This window comes from Rhea americana, unplaced genomic scaffold, assembly GCF_003343005.1.
Source record: "Rhea americana isolate MKP2758 unplaced genomic scaffold, rheAme1 scaffold_400, whole genome shotgun sequence".
In the NCBI taxonomy this organism is placed as follows: domain Eukaryota; kingdom Metazoa; phylum Chordata; class Aves; order Rheiformes; family Rheidae; genus Rhea; species Rhea americana.
This window is the reverse complement of record NW_028186536.1, coordinates 246,606-266,438: the sequence shown is the minus strand read 5'-3', so window position 1 is coordinate 266,438 and position 19,833 is coordinate 246,606. Positions and strand designations below refer to the sequence as shown.

General features: G+C 37.4%; 1 protein-coding gene across 2 annotated transcripts in view; it reads left to right on the top strand.

The window, feature by feature from the left end:
- Window positions 1-19,833, top strand: part of FUT9 (fucosyltransferase 9) — a 103,325-nt gene that overhangs the window by 41,350 nt on the left and 42,142 nt on the right. The window contains exon 2 of one of the 2 annotated variants that reach the window (XM_085314351.1): window positions 13,151-13,209. The exons of the other annotated variant lie outside the window; for it this stretch is intronic. Coding sequence (XP_085170477.1) covers window positions 13,170-13,209 — 40 coding nt within the window. The 5' untranslated portion in view covers window positions 13,151-13,169. The remainder of the gene's footprint in view (window positions 1-13,150; window positions 13,210-19,833) is intronic. 2 annotated transcript variants of the gene reach the window in all.

The window sequence follows — 19,833 nt, the reverse complement described above, 5'->3', positions numbered from 1 at the left end:
AAAAAAGTCATTTTTTCTGGCCCATTCTACGGAAAATTGAATAGTTTCAAAAGAAAAGCATGACATAGCTGTGACTAGTGAATCCTCCCGATTCCTGATGAGATACTTTAAGGAATTACCATCCTTATTTATTTGCTCCCAAATTTTTCTGCCTTAGCAGGAGACACAACAGAAGTAAATGTGTACTCTTCTCTAGGTCATGGCACCCTGTGGCCCAGCATATCATCCTAAACTGAAATCAGTGACATTTACATTAAAGTTGTAGGCTGTGAACTGTGGCAACTGAGAAGGAGAACACGTTTACTTTTATAGGCTCTTCAGTGTTAGCAATAACAGCTAGTAGTAGGGCTATCCGTATACAAAAACGTTCAATAACATTTTAAAAAGTCATTGCAAATTGGCTAGAACCTTGACTTTATACTGATGTAATGAAATGAAAATAAGGCACCTGTCATAGTGTATTAATACAGAGACGATCAGCATGAACAGAAAAGCTGTAGAGGATCCTTCCCAAGAACCGTATCTTCATTAAGCAGAAGATATTAGGCACCTGGGAGCAGAATTTCCTGCAGAAAGAGGGATTTCTCATACGCACAAGTGAAAACTTGTAAAGGATAAATCATTTTCCAGTCCATTTAGCATTAAGACATGAACTATGTTACTTGTTGAGAGCCTCATATAGTAAGACTAGGCAAGAAGCATGCAGAAAGAAGTAGCTTTCAGGCAAACCGATATCTTCTGTCATCAGTGGGTTCCCTGAAATCTTTGAGCATCTCAGCTAAACATTATTTTAGAGGACACTATTGACAATCTCTTCCATGGGCTACCATAGCACATAAGTATATTAATTTCCAAAGGTGTCAAATAAATCCTTCTGCATCTTGGCTTTCTTACAGATGTCAGCCTACACAGAATGCATTTTTACTATGTTATCAGTTTCTGTGCTTCAAGTGAAATAATATATTGGCTTTATGCCATTGACCTACACCCTGTGTATCCTGTTCATGCCAGTAAAAGTATTCATTGCTGACAGTAAGCACAGTCCATAACCATATATTTCTCTTTCTCATTTTAATGGAGTAAAATTAATATATCTGATTAAAATATCTTCACAGACTGACAGGGACAGCATTATCACTTCAGTGGAGGTTTTACTCATGTTCAAAAATTTCCTGAGGGGTTTCAGATGGTCTTTTAATTAATTTATAATAACTTGTGAGCATAAGTGACAATACACAATCATGTTATTGGGACAAAATGCCTGCACGTCATTTGAATTTTATTCAGTAATTCAACGGACCTGTTGAACTGGGATCACCTCAACATATGGCAAAAATTCAAGGAATTTCCAACATAGGATAGATGACTCAGATGGAGTTTTATACCTTACAYTGCTTGTGGGGGGATGCTCAAGACATTAATCAGTTGAAACGTACTTATTACTACAGGCTTAATTTTAAAGAATGCATGTTTGCCATCTGCCTTGGTTACCTATACACTTGAAAGATGATGCCAAAATTACCTTTGTGAATATATTAAGAGGTAGATTTTATGCTCCTCTTTAAACATAGTGAAAATGCCTGCACAATAGCACAAGTATGATTATACAAGGAAAGTAAAGAGCAAAAACTGCATAGTCCAAATTTATTTAAGAATTAGATATCTGACATGTGCATTAAAAAGGAATGAGAAAATAATTGCCACTAAATTTAATCAGTATGTGGAATATGAACAAGTCAACCCAAGGTCAGCTTAAAAAGGAAAATGAATGATTTAAGCAGCCATTGCATGGGACCAGATGGCATGACTGAAAGGTTAAAAACAAGAGAGGACAGAGTTTTTCAAAGTTGTGTTAATTTGTTAATGTATGTATACAAAATCATGTAAATGAAAGGCTCACTGATTATTTACTAATTTAATTTACTAATGTACTAATTGCTGAAGGGAAAGACGGTGGAAAGAATGGAGATAAAAGGCTTGAGATGCATATAGCTTTTTTCCAATTGCTATGAACAAAAGTCCATGATTTTCTTTGCATAATGTTCATAGGCATCTCCAGTTCTCTAGGATCCCCCTATTCCTTCTGCAGTGCAAAGAACAACACACAGACTATGTATCTTCTCCTGCTATTTCCTGCTAGTCTCTTCAGAGGTATTCCCATCTGCTATCTACTTATCCTACATTTTAATAGGGATAGAAAAATGCTTGACTAAGAAGTAGACACACATACACAGTTTGTCTTTGTCTGTCAGGTTTCCCTTCGGTCTGTCAGTTCCCCCTGTCCTGTCCATCTCATCATCTCACATGTCTGTATTCCAGACAACAATATATTCCTTATATTCCTTGAAATCATTCTCAGCTTTGCTGCCCTCTTAAAATATGTTACTTTCCTGACACCAGGAGGAAATGCTATTTCTAATTTATCTGCTCCTTTATTTATGAACTAATTGCTTATGATTGTAAGGGAATAAAAGCCAAATGCTGGTGAGAGAAGGATGCAAGAACATTGGACCTGAAGCCTGGTGCTGATTTAAAAATCAGTACGTAAGTTGAAATATGCACTGTTTGAATAACACATGAGCAGCAGCACCTTGGTCCTTGAGTTTTTCATCAGATTAGACAATTATGTATAGGACAATAATTTTCATGGAAGAAAATCTGACAAAATTGAAGAATGGTCGTGTGGCTAGAGAAATAGCCTAGAAACCAGGAGAACAAGTTCTACTGGGTATTTCCCCATCTATAAATAGGGAGTTATAGCAACATCCTGCTCACAGAGGTAAGTAGAACAGGGATAAATACAGTTCAGAAGCTATGAGGGAGTGCAGATACTGCTGCTGAATTGTATGCGTACATCTGAGTGTGTGGGTGGAGGAGAAAGGCATATAAATAACTGTGATAGAATTTACAAAAAATGGGTTGTTCTGGAGAAAAAACTTCTGGTCAGTATTATAAGGGTGAGASTGGAGAAGTGGCTTGTTATTTACAGGGTCTTTTCCTATTATCAGTGTTCTGACACAGTTTGATAGCTCAGTTTAAGTTCTTTGCTATCAGGATGAGATTCATTTAATCTAAYATTAGTTCTTTAAAAATTAGGCATCTTAACCAAGCCAGGCTCCTTCCGTAGCAACGCAGGCAGTTTATGAGGACAACTAACTCTTACAAAGAGATAGAATCATCAGATGATTCATGCTGGAATGATGTGACTAACTTTAGTCCAACTTCCTGTTACTCAGCACTTTGTCCAGTTGGACCTTGAAAACCTCCAAGGATGAAGATGGTACAGCCACTCCACCAACCTGCACCACTGCCTAACTGTCCTCAGGATGAAAAAAAAATTCTTAGATCTAATATGAACCTCTTTTGTTTTAACTTATGCCTGTTGTCTCTTATCCTCCCACTGTATACATCTGTGAAGAGCCTGGCTGCATCTTCCTGATGACCTCTCGGTAGGTGCTGAGAGACTGCTCTTTGGCACTCCTGAAACCATCCCTTCTCCAGGCTGACCAAGCCCAGCTCCCTAAGCCTTTTCTCAAAAGGAAAGTGTTTAAGCCCCCAGAGCATCTTGATGGCCCTCAACTGGGCTGGCTCCAGATTATTGATGTCTTTCCTATAGGGAACTCAAAACTGCACATCCTACCTAGATGTTGTCTGTCAAGTCCTGAGTACAGGAGGATAATCACTTCCCTTGATCTTCTGGCTGTGCTCCAGATATAGCCCCAGATGCAGCTGGCTGCCTTTGCTGCCAGCACACTGCTGGCTCATGTCCATCTTGTTGTCTGCCAAGACCCTCAGGGCCTTTCCTGCAGAGCTACTTGCAGAGGTGTTCCCCAGGAGTCAGTCCCCAAGCAAATATTGCTGCAAAGGGCTCTTCCTTCCCAGATGGAAGCAGGACTTGGCATTTGTTGCTGTTGAATATCAAAGATTCCTGCTGGCCCATTCCCCCAGCCTGTCTAGGGCCCTCTAGATTGGAGCTCTGCTCTAAAGTGAAATGCCTGGTGCCTCTAATTTGTTGTCATTTACAAACTCGATGAGAGCGCTCTCTGTTGCCTCCTCCAGGTCATGAATAAAGATGGCGGGTTCCCATACAGATCCCTGTGATACTCCCTTAGATTGTGTCCTGCCATGTTTCCCTTCCAGCAAATGTCAGGAAGGTCCCCCATGATAAATGTGATTTAAAGACTTTCTCAAGTTGTCTAAGGAAGATTTTGTCCACTTCCAAATCTTAATTGGGTGGTCTGTAACAAACTCCCATCGTGGTGTCACCCTTACTGAACTCCCCTCTGATACTGAAGAATAAGTCTATCCCCCTCCACTGACTTTAGGAGGTTACGTAGATTACTGCTTAGAATGATTGCTTTTATACTGCTAAAATAGGATTAAATAAATCTTAATCTTGGTCTTACATAGTTCTAGAAATTTTTATTCACATTGCCCTTTGTAAATACAAGAGTGCTTCCCTGAGCAATTGTTTAAACTGTATCAGCTCTAGTGTCAAGTGATAAAAGTGTGGCATTGCTTTCAAAAGGGAAGAACCTCTAACAGACTAGATGGCAATTACAGCATCAGGCATCCTGCCAGTTCTAGGTTAGCTCCTCAACACAAGTCAGCATGGCAAGAGCTAATGAAGACACAACAGCCAATTAGTTATGGGTAGAGGTTTTTTCAGGTTTGTCATTTTTGTTCCTGTTAGAACAACTGATAAAGTTCCCTTTGCCTTTAGTGTGAACTAGGTTATGACATTATAACAATTCATAGAACCCAGTGTGTCTCATTTGATTTTGAGGAGCCTGAGAACAGCAACCCAATCTGGAAATTGGTAGTAAACCTCTTCTGAAAGAAGAGAGAAAGCTTCACTCAGAGAAAGGCTGCTCAAAAGTTAGAAACTAACTTCCAAGTCTAGTATACAGAAACTATCGGCCCTAATGAAATAGGACCTCTACAACACATTTGAGGAGATTATTCAGACAGAAAATTAGCCTGTTCATTTATCTGAGGAGTTGCTAAGAACATTTTAAATTGAGACCTAATTTCTAGTATTTAATAAAATAAAAACAGAATTTAAAGCATAGAACAAAGCAATTATGTAATTTTCCTATTTCTAACAGTGTCACATGTATCAGAGAAGATAAGCTATAATCAAAATGCCCCATTTATTAGGTGTTATGGTCCAGAAAATGTTACACAATCTTGGTACCCTCTAGCCTCTTCCCTCCTGGAAATGTCTCTACTTCCTATAGTCTGCTGAATAGTTCAGACTGGTAAAGAATCTTCTTTGCACTCGGTAACTTTCTGGTTAATACAGTGTATTTACACTGAAGGCCCAAAACCTTCATACTCAGCTGGCTGTGAATTCTATCGTATTTGCCAGTCTATAGGGGCTGATTCCCTAGGAACACAAACATTTGCAAAGTCCAAAATAATCTTTATAAGATCACCACAACAGATTTTAAGTTAAATTATTTGTGTATTTACAGCTAATAAAGGGATTCAAAGGGATATATTGTCTGTATATAGTAAACATCTGTAGTCCTGTTTGTTGACAGTTCCAAAGAATAGGAGTAGGCTGAAATCTAGAGAGACTCTGTTACTCAGAAGAATGATTCATGGGGCACAAAGCTTCCCTGTACAAGGAAATACTTCAGGAAAAAAACTATTTATCAGGGGAAGATTGAGAGACTGACCATCATACAGGAGAATATGTGATAGGAGAGGCTAATGGACACCATGTTATTTATATCTRTAACAAGAACTAATGCTTATGGTTTCTAGATAGGCACATTCAAAGCGGAAATATGAGACATGTTTCTAGCAGTGGGAGAAAATAACCATTGGGTCAATTTATGAAGGGAAGTAGTAGATTTTCTGTCCATCATACAACATTTTAAAATCAATATTGGTTTCTTTCTGAAAGATGTACTGTATTCAACCATAAATTATTGGACTTCATGTGGAAGTTATTGGGTGAAATCTTACCGCCTGTGTCACATAGCAGGTCAGACTAAATGACTGCAATGTTCTCTTCTGGCCTTAAAATCTATGAAGTGGTCAATGACTGTTAGAGAACTGGAGCCATGGAAAAAAAGTAATGATTGCTAATGGCTAGATGGAAACGAAGACATCATGTGATGTGATAAGCCTATTCAGTCAATATCAGCCTACTGAGGCTTCTAATACTAGTAAAACAAAAATTAAACATGTTTATCTCCCCTAAACTTTCCTCTTCTAGGTTCAAGCTTAATCTTTTATCATTTTTACTCTCTTGGGTAGAATGTARTAGATTCAGTTAAGGTGTCATTTCATTTCATGGGAATGGAAATAAATGCTAGAGTAGGACTGGCATTTCAACATATATAAACAATGTGTGCTTCCCTTCTTGTAGTTTGTGATTGCTGCTCTATTTTGCTAGTTCTCTGATCTGCCCCTATCCCTCTGGATTACATTTTCTTTTCTTTTCTTTCTTCTTTTTTTTTATTCCATCCCCTTTAGACTAATACATCAGTAACAACTTTTTCCTATTCATAATTTAAGGAAAAGATGGCTGTAAAGAAAGATGTGTGACTGAATGAGAGCTCAGCACCTCTCACAATGAGCATGTTCAGCATGATCTCCTCTGCACTCCACACTATATTAGTAGCTTATCTGAGAAACAAATGAAAGATTTTTTTTTCCATTCATTATTCTTTGCTTTCCTAAATCTTTTGCACATCCTAGGAAACACAGAAGTAGAATTTTCTTTAAAGAATAAAATTAAGTATTACTGTCTCATTCTGACAGAAAAACTCAGAAAGCGCACAATCTGGCCTCGTATATTATGTGCTATCTTAATTAATTTAGCTGGAAACTAGCCTTCGGGATTTCCACGCAGTCTGTGTCTAAAAGGTTACTAGAATACTAATAAATCCTCTTGTCTTTTTTAACTAYTCTACATACTGTAGGCTGTTTAGTGAAAAGCGACTGAACTCCCTTTGAGACATTTACAGCAAAGTAATTTTACTCATCAGAGCTATATATCTCATGGAGTTTAAGGAAAGTATATTTTTTAAAAAGGAATATGTTCTGGATGCACTTGTGTAGAACCTTAATTTTGCTTTCATGTTGAATATAAATTTCTCCTATTGAAGTGTAGAACATGGTGACAAGATACTAGTGAAAGACAATTATTTTATATAAAATATCAGGATCCTGAGGGAAAGAGAGAGGGGGCCATAGGAAGGAATTTCTCATATTTTTATGCAATAACATGTTGCAACAAAGCATTGGATGGGAAGACTGCTCCTGATCATATCACATCCAAAAACTTTCTTTTGAAAATCAGAATAGCTACATGGGCTGCCCCATGCAGTTGACATCATTCTATATTTTGTGCTTCACAAAAAATGTCTAAAGTWGCTGTTTAAAATGATCCTGTACTTGCACAAGAGTTTAAATTACATTCTTCTCATGCCGTAGTTGTAACAATCTCACCAAAATCATGTCAGTCTTAAAAGAGCTGACAATTCAGACAGACGATTTATAGAAGTGCAAGTGAAAGGCTACAAGTTTATTCTGTGGTATTATATCAGYAGTATGTGGATTAAGGGCTACTTGATAGCACATTTTGCTATAGTAGAAGATGATAGGTCTTCTTATAAARACTATGAAGCATTGTATGAATCTATGCTGTTACTATCTACATAGAGTGAYGTCATTACACAAGGTAAGATGATGTAGTTCCTCCTCCTGGCCTCACACCAAGTGAATTCATAGAACTCCATAAAAAGCTGAATAAAATTGTTTTGTCTTTTTTTTTAATCCTAAAACCTTTTTCTGGAACTGTGTATTTCTACTTCTAAAGGACTAAGTTCAAAAAACAAGATTGCGTTATTTCATGAATTAGCCAATAGTTGCTACAAGTTTTGTTGGTAATTGCAGCTTTACTTAACATCTGTAATAATGAWTTGGAAAAAAGATACATCATAGGCATTGCTATCAAGAGTATCAAGAGAAAAAGTTTAAATCTGGACCTTTTGAAACTTGATAAATTTGTAAAAAAGAACTAAGTGGATTCAGCTTGGAAGAAAATTTATATTACAGTAATCTAAGAAGACATAATCCAAGATGAGGCTACTCAGTAGAAAGGAAATACTTAGGAGGTTGTCATATCAAGAGGAATGTGTGCTCAACAATAAAAATATGRGTTACAATATGCTACTCATTTTTTAAAGCAACTTTGGATGTGTTTATGTGTCTAAAAGTATGCAAAAGACCAAGGAGAGGACTGTGTATCACCATGAGAAGTATGAGTGATAGCATCACCTTAAGTTATGTACTGCTTTCAGTCATTGGCATTTGATTATGATACTCAAAGGGGGAAACAATGTATGCATGTTTATGCATACACAGGGTAGGGTAACCATCTGTGTCACAGCACTGTACTAATATTATGAAAGGTATGTCTGCAGCTCACACTGCTGCATCAGGCAGAGATTCCTAGCTCCAACAAGTAAGCTCTAGCACAGGATGCAGGGTGGCTGCATCAGCTTAGCCAGTGCCTGAGTAATTAGCTCTGCTAAGGTGAAGAGCAGAAGTGTCTAGGGACATTCTGTACTGTTGAAAGCATAACACTAAGACTGCTACATAAAGAAGTGAGACACATAGATGTTTGCTGACTTGCCAAAGATTTCTCTATAACAGCTGTAGAGAACAGTCTTTCTCAGTTTAGGTCAAAACAAACACCATCATTCCTTTCTCCWGCTTCATGTTCTCTGTTGCCAGTGTCTGTACTCCAGTATTCAGAAGTGACTGTACTACAGTGCCTTGAGCTGATCTTAACATGGCCTTTTCTTTTGAGAGGAAATATTTCTATTTTGCTGGACTAAAAATAATAGCCCTGAAAGCAAGGAGAAGAATGGAATGCAGGACACTAAGGTTACATCAGCCGTAGTAAAATAAAGACGGCGCTAGCATYACCTTACACTGTTAGTGTTAGCATGCCCCCTGCCTTGATTTTTTTTCTGTGCTGGGAAATGCCTAAGCATGGTTCAGAAGCTGGCAAAAGGCCTAGAACCAGCTCAACTGGCAGTATTGATTGAAGCCATCCCATTTGAGTAGCTAAAAGGTTAGCTCATAGACATATGTACATGAGCTATCCTCAGGCTTGGGCCTGTTTTGTGTGCTATAGGTTTAGCCTTAGATTCATTATCGTGAGCTATATCTGACTTGAACAAGATACTTGAATTGGATCTCCAGTATCTGAGCTGAACCTCCCATCCTGAGTTGTTGACCACTTAGATATAAGTCTTGTCATGATTGTGGTTTCTACCAGAGATTTCAATCCAGACTACAGTGCCCTTCCCCCAAAAAACATTTAATTGAAATTGTTACTTCTCCACTTTTGGTACTGACAAATCTTGATTTTCTTATAGAAAAACGTCGAATCCCAATCTGCTCCAAAGAGCTTCCTAATTCTTTCCAGGAGAAAAAAAAATATTGCATTTGAATTTCAGGTTCTTTTTTCTCTCTGTCCATATTTACTGAGATTTTGTCTTTTACTATGTGTAGAAAGCAAGAATTTATTTTACGTTATGTACCTATGTTTGAATCATACAACTRCACATTTATTAGTAAATATGATTGATCAGTTGGAGCTCATCATTTTCAGAAAAGAAATAAAATGCATAAGCTCTTCACTAATGCTATTTTATGGCTGAGCATTTATGCACAGCCATAGTGCTGGGTTTTCTAAGTTGTTGCAGCTCTATCACAACCTAATTTAAGACCCAGTTTGGCAAAATCCAAAAGTACATGTTTACATGTATGGTGCATATGTACTGCTAAATATGATTCTAGTGTAACAAAAAGAGCTACTTCAGCTACTTCCATTAATGAGCTCTGTCGAAGTCAGCACTTGTTCCTCTACACATGCCTGTCGCTGAGTTAACTTCTAATGACAATACATATGTACTAGTATTAGCAATCCACAGCACTTAGAGTTACCCATCCATCCTTAACCTCTTCTGATATCTCTTTTGTTCAGATAACTCCATATTTCATCTTCTTTCCAGCAGYTGTCATTCTTAGCCTTTGGTCTCTTTTATCTACTAGTTCTTCCCTCTTGCCATACMAGACTCCACTGGACCTTGTCACTTATGACAAGTTTAAAATTGTTTGGACATGATGAAAATTATGCTATGTTTCCAGTTCAAGTTCTCCACTTTATAGTGAAGCCAGTCTTCAAATATGTTCCAGTCTACATGCCTCAGAACAACCCTTATACTCCTAGACTGCCAGCTAACATTGACCATAATCTTGAAGGAACACTTCTACTCATCTACTTCAGGGAACTCTCTTCATTCCTTCCTTAATTTCCTCTGAGACTTAATGATCCTTGTGGTTTGTTCTACACGTACATATTTTTCTCTATGGATCATCTCTACCAAAAAAAAAAATAGTACTGCTGTCTCTGAATAGGTCTACCTTCCTTCTCCAGATCCTGCCTCCATCTGTCCAAATTGAAATCTTTGCCTGTTTGAAGTGACCTTATAGATAAAAGTAGTGTGTTAGGAGTCCTGGTAAATGTATATGGTTTCTCAGGAAYAGAAGAGGGTAAGGCAGGGTAGGGTAGGGTGGATCAGAACAAGACAGGGCAGAAACCATATAAAGTTTCATGTATTCACCAGCTTCTGCTCATATCTCATGTGGTATCTTTYGATCCAAAGATCATGGAATTTATAGGTATACAAGACTCAAGGATTCAGAAAATACCCATAAATTCTCAACTATGGACACATCCTAATACTTTACATTTAAACTCAATTTCCATGTTCATATTCAAATARTACACTTACTAGTACCCATGCCTTGCTTTCAAATGCATGTTTTTTTTTTATCGGTATACACATTTAAGAAGAATATATCTTTATCTTAGCCGTACAACAGATCAGTTCAGAAGTTGATGTTGTTAAACATATTCATTACTGTAAAATTACTAGAATTTACCCTGCTGTACTGAAGCAAATTAAGTTTTGCCTCAGAACTCCTGGAGGCAGTTCTGTAGGGTAATTTTCTTTTCTGTGTCAGATAGTAATTGGGGGAAAATGAGGAGAATCCAAGAGTTGCATATCAGAACAGGCCAAAGATTTCAGTGTGACTGCAATGAAATAGTAAATATTGCTTCTTAGCACATCAGTCATGGCAGAAACTTAATGCATATTAGATCCATACAAATAAGTATTCCACAACCTCAGAAGAATTGATCTCAAAGTTATACAGAAATGGAACTGTAAATTACTTTTATTTTCCTGGCAGTCACATTATTTGAAATTTCCTGGTAATGCTCCAGGAGAAAACTATGTTTGATAATTATATGTTGATACAGTTGGTTTGAATAAAAAGCTTATTTGTCCAAACMTATGCAATAAAATATGATGTAAATTAATCCAGATCATCTACACTAGGAACTGTTGTCACTGCAATGGAAGAGAACATTCAGAATAGCAAAAAGAACATCYGTAGATATAGAATACATTAAAGCACACCCAGCAAGATTTAATTTTAAAGGGTGAGTGGTTTCTTTCTCTGCTGGTTACCCTTCAGCATGTTCCACTAATGTGCTTCCCTCTCCTTCCCCCCTTTCACTGTTGAAGGCTTTTTCTCCTGATGCAGAATGAAGATTGCAAGGCTTTTTGAATAGTTAAATAAGGCAATTTGACAAGTCCAAAATCATTTCAGTTAATTCACATTATAAAGGAATCTTATTTTTCTCRAGTTAGAAGCATATATTTTGTATTGTAAGCAAATACAACCAYTTTTGGAAATTTCGTCAGAAACAGAGTTTAGTAGGCATTTAGCCAACTACAGGAATTCAGTTATGATCCAAAATCAAACTCTGTCTAAACTGCAAAGATCCGATTCTGTGTCTTCTCTTTTCTCCTGCCTTTTTCAGCACACAGGTTTACTAGTGCAAAGTAAKTGCAAAATGGAAATCCATTTAACTCAGCGACAGGCATGTGTAGAGGAACAAGTGCTGACTTTGACAGCACCATTCTGGTATTGTAGGCTTTTACTCCAACTGAGTTGTGAGTGGTCACACAAGGTATAATACAAGGAGAATAAATATTATATAATCATTTTTGCATTATAGCATATGAATTTTAAATAAAGGGAATGAAGAAGACGACATACTATCACCATCACACTTAATACTTATAAGCATTGAAGAATGTCTGAAGTGTCAGGTTTTGAGGCTTAAAACTATCTCTGTTTGAGAGATTCAGAGATAGGACCTAACTGGGGACAGCTCATATTTAGGAAAAACAAGGAGAGGTTCCCTATCTTTCTCTAAATGCTACCATATTGATTACTAAAAGAGGCAATGCTTTGCAATAGGGAGACCAGAAATCTGCTGCATAACAGTAATCTGTTTCATCTGAAAGTGCTTTAGAGTTGTGAAGGTTATTCTTGCAACCTCTTATGACTGGATAGCCCAGATAAGTATGGATTGTAGATGTGAATAGAAGATGAAGGATCGCCCCTTTATTCAACATGCCTTAACTGAAGCCACTGAAAAATAAATTAACCTGGAGTTAAAGTGCAGCATCAGTTCAATGGCACATAGCAATAAAACAGAAAAGCTTAAATTTGAAAAATGAAGCATGTCTTTTCCAGTTGGAATTGCAAAGGTAACGTAGACAGGTGTTAACTATGTGGAAATTGAGTGAGTCACTGACATTAATATCCTAAAGTTCAGCTTATGTTCAGTCTCTTCACAGTTATTTCTGTGCTTGTTTTTGCTAAATTCAATAGGTAGGCACTTGAGAAAATTTGCACTCAATAATTAAGTGTTGAGTAAATTGCGCAGTCCTTGTGTTGTATTATGCCCAAAGCAGAGTTAGAAAGGAAATAAGATTTTGGAGCTTTTGAACAAATGTAAATATGTTTTTGAGTTCTTCAACAATAGTGCTCCAATTTATAGACCTTACATACTGAAACCTTAGACTTACCCTTCATACCTCCATTCCCAGAACTCAGAAGGGCTGGGACACGGACTGAACCTTGGCTCTGTACCTGGGATTCCTCAGTCATGTGCATAACTCCATCCCTATAATAGTCACGGCAAAGATAATTGCAGAATCCAAATGAATATGAAGATTCATGTTCGCATTCACAGGTTCAGGCTCTTGACCTGAATGAATGCATATATTGAAGACATCATATCGGCTACTTTGAGTAAGTAATATCCACTGTTTTCAATYTAGAGAATAGACAGCAAAGAAACATTAAAAAAATATAGTCTACTTTGAACCACATAAAAGAGAGTTAAGAAATGTTATATGAATAGTTTACAGGTCAGATGTGGATCTATCTGCAAAGGACAGGCAATTACTAGAACACGTRCATCAGAACAAAGAAATGATCACAAAAAAATGTGATCAATATAAATGGTTAAAAAAATGTTCTGTATAGAATGTATCTTGAATTATGAAATGTAGCACTAGTCTAAAAAATGAAAAAAGTAATTAGAAAAATAAATGACATCATGCCATATTAATAAAGTGTGGAATTGGAGATATAATAGCATTTTATTTGAGAAATTGAGTGTGATCTTACAAATGAAGCCTTCATAGTACACTATGAGAATTTTAGTGTCTAACTTGAAGAACATGATTTGAAATATAAAAGCTCTTTTCAAGCACTGATCCATCTCCTRGAAATATTTCCATTTTAGGACTGGAAAATTCCGTTTAAAATGTATTTGCCTACACATACTCCAAAATGCATCAGGAGTACAATTTTAAGTGGTGATTTTCCTGTTAGTAGTGTCTATATCGTCACAGACAAATGTCTTTTCTTCCTATTTCCCCACTCTTTATTAGTATTGACTCTCAGTAGCATGTCTCGTGGAGAATCTCCCTCAGTCAGCAGGGCAAGACCTGTCCCTTCCTCCCCTCCCTTGGCCAAAGCACTAGATGTACTGAATGTGTCTGTGGGAAAGGGAACACGTGGAGAGACAGGGAAGCTCAGAGGGTCTGGACCATCACRCAAGCAGTTACTCCTGCCAGGATATGCCACCATCAGACACCACACACAGGCACAGAATGAGAAGAAGCTGTTGAGAGTCTGGGAAAATTTATGTGTGAGGGCACACACTGATGTCTCATCTTCCTCCTCTATAAAGATGTTCATAAAATATTAATGAATGAGAAAAGATGTTTATTAGGAATTTTAAAAATGAAAGCCGAACAGCATATTCGATCAAGGTCTGCTGTACAGGGCAGTTGTTTGCAAACGTCTCTGTGGAGTTACATTGTGTTTTGCCATTCTGAGCTGCAACTTCCTTGTTATCCTGGGCATTTCATGATTAAAAAGATTTCTGCTTATGGTAATTTTATCCACACCCACTTATTTCATTTCTTTTTAAAATCAAATTAAATTCCTGCTGTGAAACCTTTGTACCATATGGCCCATGTAGCATACCTGTAAATGGCAGTACTTCTTGGTARTACATGATTGCCACCTTATTATTCTGATTTTCTTCAAATAAAATCCCATATTCTCTTGAGAAGTTTGGCTAATGTAGTTCATCAGACCTGGGGTTTTACTTTGTACCCATAATAGCAGGATATGACCACCTATTCTGTTGAAGTGTCAGAAAAAAAAAGACCCATATTTTTGTGCTTTAATATCAGACTTGTAAGGAGACAGTCCATGTTTTGAAATTGCAGCAAGTCCCTATATTAAAAACCACAGTTTGAGGCAGGAAGCAGGACATGGTGACTTATGCAGACAAATACATCCTATTTTCTTCTTCCTTGGTTTATTTTAATGATTTTTATTAGAAAGAATGCACATTTTCTGTAATAACTAGGTATGTCAAGTGTAACTACTCACAAAAATTTTTCCCTTCTTCTTATTCCTCAGTAAAAAATCTTACACGTTCTTCATGTTGTGAGTAAATTTTAATCTACATTAATATTTTGCTATCCAAATATCCTCATTACTTGCAAAAAATGATTCTTATTATCCTTAATTGCTTTGGAAGTACCCAACTTAAAAAAAAGAGATACTTCAATCTTTAAAGTGATAGGAAATTTATATCAGTTTATGAAAAGTGATATTTTTTGTTCATTTTAAAATATAAGGGAACTCACAAAGGAACTACCCACTCATGGGTAGACTAATACAGATGTTGTTTATCTCTTTTGATAAAAAGTATATATCTTTGTGTTTTAATTTTAAAACTTAAGAAGAAGCATGTTACTAATACGACTTCTGAATATACCTGGAGTGAATACTTTCATGTCTGTTTATTGTGTATAGCTTGTATTCAATTACACAATTTTGTACTAAAAATGAAAGTTAAGCAGTGTCCTCACTTGATTACCATTACGTTTTCATATTTTAAGGGGCTTAATTTTATAATTAGAATTTTTAGACATTCTTCCACAGACAATTTAATTTGCACTTGACTCATTCTTTCAGGAGAGTTCGTGATAATCTCTTAATTATGGAGCCTATGGTAAAAGTATGTAGCTGATAGTCAAAAAGAAGTTTAAAATTGATCAATTCTAATATTAAAATATACAGAAATGATTATTAGGGATACAACTCTGAAATTAAAAACACAGAGAAAATACAATAATAATGATGGCATAGATAAGCTGTAACTTTTTAATTATAATATGGCATTGCTTTCTTCCTATTTGTCTTGAAGAATGTCATTATAACTGTCACTCTCTATTCTTGTTTCATCATATGACTATTCCATATAACACATCCATCAGTCTTAGGCTATGAATCTCCTGATATCTAGGCAATCCTTAGGACTCTTATCTGTTCTTGTCTTAATTCATCCACCCTCACACACTAAATTTTTCTGTATTCCTTTTTTGGGGGGWTGTTGCATACTTCTGCTCCATTGCAGATTCCATCAGACCTATTCTCAAGATTAAAAAAATGTCAAGTCATGGATTGGAATAGACAGTAGGGCAATTAAATCAAAGAGGAAGGAAAAGGAAAGGGAGAGTTAGAAAATAAGTGGACACAAAGGGTGCAGCTCAAAAGTAGGGATAATTTGAAGAATTTCCAGAAGGTACAAGCAGGAAAAGAGGCAACATACATAATAAAAGAAGACTTAAGAAGATAAAAGAAAAGTGAAATCCCAAAAYGCTAGTATTAATCCATATTTATTATTGGAACATTACTTCTTTACTCAGCATAGCAAAAAAAGATAAAAATGCAAGTCCACTATTACACCAAATTAATCCAGTCTATAACAAATTTAGTTCTTCTACTGTCGACTTGTAATAATGGTGTGTTAATTGTAGACTTTCCAGGTGCACTATGAGTGCCTTTCATGTCAAATGTAAGGTCAGTGGAAGTGAACAGAAATGGAAAAAATTCAGATGTTCTTTGTCAGTAGCACCTAGATATAAAATAACTATAGGTAACTATAGGATAAATTTGATGTCACTGTATTTAAAATAATTTTGTGGATGGCCAATGAAGCATAAATGTTAAATTTTGTAGTTTCTGAGCTATGTACAGTTCCTCCCCCTCACTCCCCCCACCATCTTTACTTAGACTAGGAAAGACTACCTTGCTTGCTGCATTGCTATGCTTGTTGGATTAAATAAATTAGATTCAAAATGAAGCCTAGGGAAAGTGCTGCTGTATTGTCAGTTCCCTGAGCACTATTAACTTGCTTTTTAAAATGGTTCAGTAGCATAACAAGAGTTCTGTATTGCTTGATTAAATAATACATGGAATTAATGGGATGAATCTTGTTCTGGGGTGCAATCAATTACAAAGTATGCAGTTTTCTGCTCCCTGCTAAGACAGGGTTTGGTTTTTGGTTTTTTGGGTTTTTTATTTTATATAAATTATATAGGCAAGTCAGAAAGAGTAATGGGAATTCCATAGGTAGCTCACTTTACCATGACTCTAAAATGAAGGCAAATTGTTAGGTGCTACTGTTACATGACATCAGTGAGCCATTACCTGCTTTTCTTGGCACATGTAGAAACATGGCAAAACAATCACTTAGGTCAGTGTGAATATGAAGGAACACTAGCTTAATCCCTCTTCAAATAAAGTGGGGCTAAAGTCTTGCCTGACGTAATTTAAAAATTCTGTGATACATTTCAGCAAAACTTGGGCATTAAATCTAGTGCTCTGGTAAAATAGTTAGCTACAGTCCTGTCTGATTTCAGATGGATGGATGAGYACTCTTATTTAAACCCTTCTATAGATTCCAATTACCTGTTCTATGCAAGACGACCCTGCTGAACTGGCAATTTTACCTGAATGAGGACTGCAGGATTCAGCCTACAGACTAATTCCTGATCTTATCAAAAATACTCTCATCTGTTCCTTCCCCTGCTTTTTAGTAATCCGTGGAGCTCTGACATCAGGACAGGGCTGTTCAGGGTTGTATCTAGTTGAGTCTTGAAAACTTCCAAGGATGGAAACTGCACAACCTCTTTGTGCAGGCTGCTCCACTGTGTGACTGTCCTCAGGGAGAAAAAAAAATTCTCTTTCTATCTAGTCTGAACTTCTAATTTCAATTTATGCCCGTTGTCTACCATGTACTACTGTGGAGAGCCTGGCTACATGTTCTTGATGACCTCCCTGTTGGTGCTGGGGGCTGCTGCTAGGTGGCTCCAAAGCCCCCTCTTCTCCCGGCTGAACAAGTCCAGCTTCTTCAGCTGCTCCTCACGGGGCAAGTGCTTCAGCCCCTGGAGCACCTTGGTGGCCCTCTGCTAACGTCACTCCAGTTTAATGATATCTGTCTTGTATTGAGGGACCCAAAAACTGGCTGCACTATCTGTTGTCTTTTGAGTGCTGAATAGAGGGAGATGATCCCTTCCTTTGATATACTGGCTATGGTCCCATGCAGCCCCAGATGCTGTTGGCCTTTTTTGCTTCCAGGGCACACTGCTGGCTCGCACTAAGTTGGCTGACTGCCAAGATCCCCAGGACCTTTCCTGCAAAGCTGTTCAACATCCAGGCATCCCCCAGCCCATGTCACTGCAAGGTGTCCTTGCTTCCCAGGTGCAGGACTTGGCATTTGTTGCAGTGGAATTTCATGGGATTCCTTCTGACCCGTTCCACCTCTGTAAAGACAGGTACTTCTGGATGGCAGCTCTGTCTGTTAGCAAATACTTGTTCCCCAAGGAAAAAAAAGTCTCCCCCAAATAGCCCTAAGCAAAAAACCAACCTAGACATTTAGAGACAGAAGTCTTTCATGTTTGGAAGTTTTTCCAGTTGAAACGGTGACATGTAGTATCCTCTCATATGAAATCTGGATAAGTGTTTGGCTTTTATGAGATAAAGTTCATACAGATGCTACCTGCTAAATTCAAAAATTTTCAGCCCTAAGTAAGCTTTATTTAAGCTAAAGTCTGGGGCGCAAACATGGTTTGATGGCACTACTCTGCTCACAGGCACAAAAGGTTCCTGCAGAAAGAACTGCTCCCCTTGTGAAGTRCAGCAGCCTCATGGCTGATGTCACCAGTGCCAGTGGTAATGGTTATTAAGGAGTAAACCTGACAGTCAGAACAGGAGAGTTCCTTGAGGCTAAGTCRCTCTAGTCCACACTAACACGGGTTTTTGTTGAAAAAGCTGTTTTTGGTGTCCTCACATGTCCTTCACTGCTGATTTTGAGCAGCTTTGGGGTTTGCTTTGTCTTCTGAATACACCTACTTCAGAAGAACACAGGATTTGAGTCATCTTTGCTGAAAGCAGAATCAGACGGGTTGTTTGAATCTTCAGATAATACTTCTCTTTCCTTATACGCCAGATCTCACTCGTTATGCTCCCAGTGCCTAGAAACCTTGGAGCCAGGCTTATCATTAGAAGGCAGGCTTATTCATACACATTTTCCCTAAAGTGAGTATCCAGGGAGATACTCATCCAAAAGAAGAAAAGGGAACACCTTCCTTCTGACTTTTTTCCCCTACAGATGTATTTGCCAAGCTCCATAATTTATATGATAAACTCAGGAGACCTCTTTTGGAGGTTGGTATCAAGACCTTTCCATCAACTTACCCACCAGAAGATTTCTTCAGAGCTTCCTTTCAGGCCAACAAGATGTTTTTTTCCAAGTGTTTGGAAGTACCTGTGATCGCTAGAGTGGAACATCATTCATCTGTCCTCATCTGGACAACTGATTATGGCAGATGAAATCAAGAGTCAGGCACTAATTACAGTGAATAAGGTTCAATTCTTTCTGCAAATCCATACATTGAATTTAGAGTGAATGAAGGCTTTGCTTTACCTTGCCTGCCTTACAAGCAAGCCAGTGTCATCGTTACAGAGCATCCTTAAGCTTTCCTTGCCCAGTATAAGAGAAGCGATCACTGAAGAATGGTAAATGATTTAGGCTGAGACAATCTATTATAGCAGTCAGCACCACTTGTTCTTTCTCCATGTCTATTTTAACATGCTATCAAATTTTAAATCCCTTTGGCATGCTTGTATATACTCCCCTCTCCATACAGCCCTTCTCTTATTACTCTCCTTTATCCCCTTAGTCACTGTTTAGCTACAGATTTGTTTTACCTTTTCAATATTTCTCATAAAACAGTTCCTCAAGGATTCTTTACTACTTTGTTGCTATTTCCTGATCTTGCTTTGTTTCCATCAACATACTCTGAGGCCTTCATGTCCAGGATTGTGTCCTCCCCAGAGTAGTACAGAGATTTCCTCTTCTGTCTTGTGATACGTCTTCAAAACCATATTATTTTATTCCAGTTTATTTATGAACATGAGAAGGGGCTTTAACCACAAAAATAGCTAAAGAAATCTGGAGCTGTAGCATATTTCCTTAGTTCCTTGGTAAGCCTTAGCTTG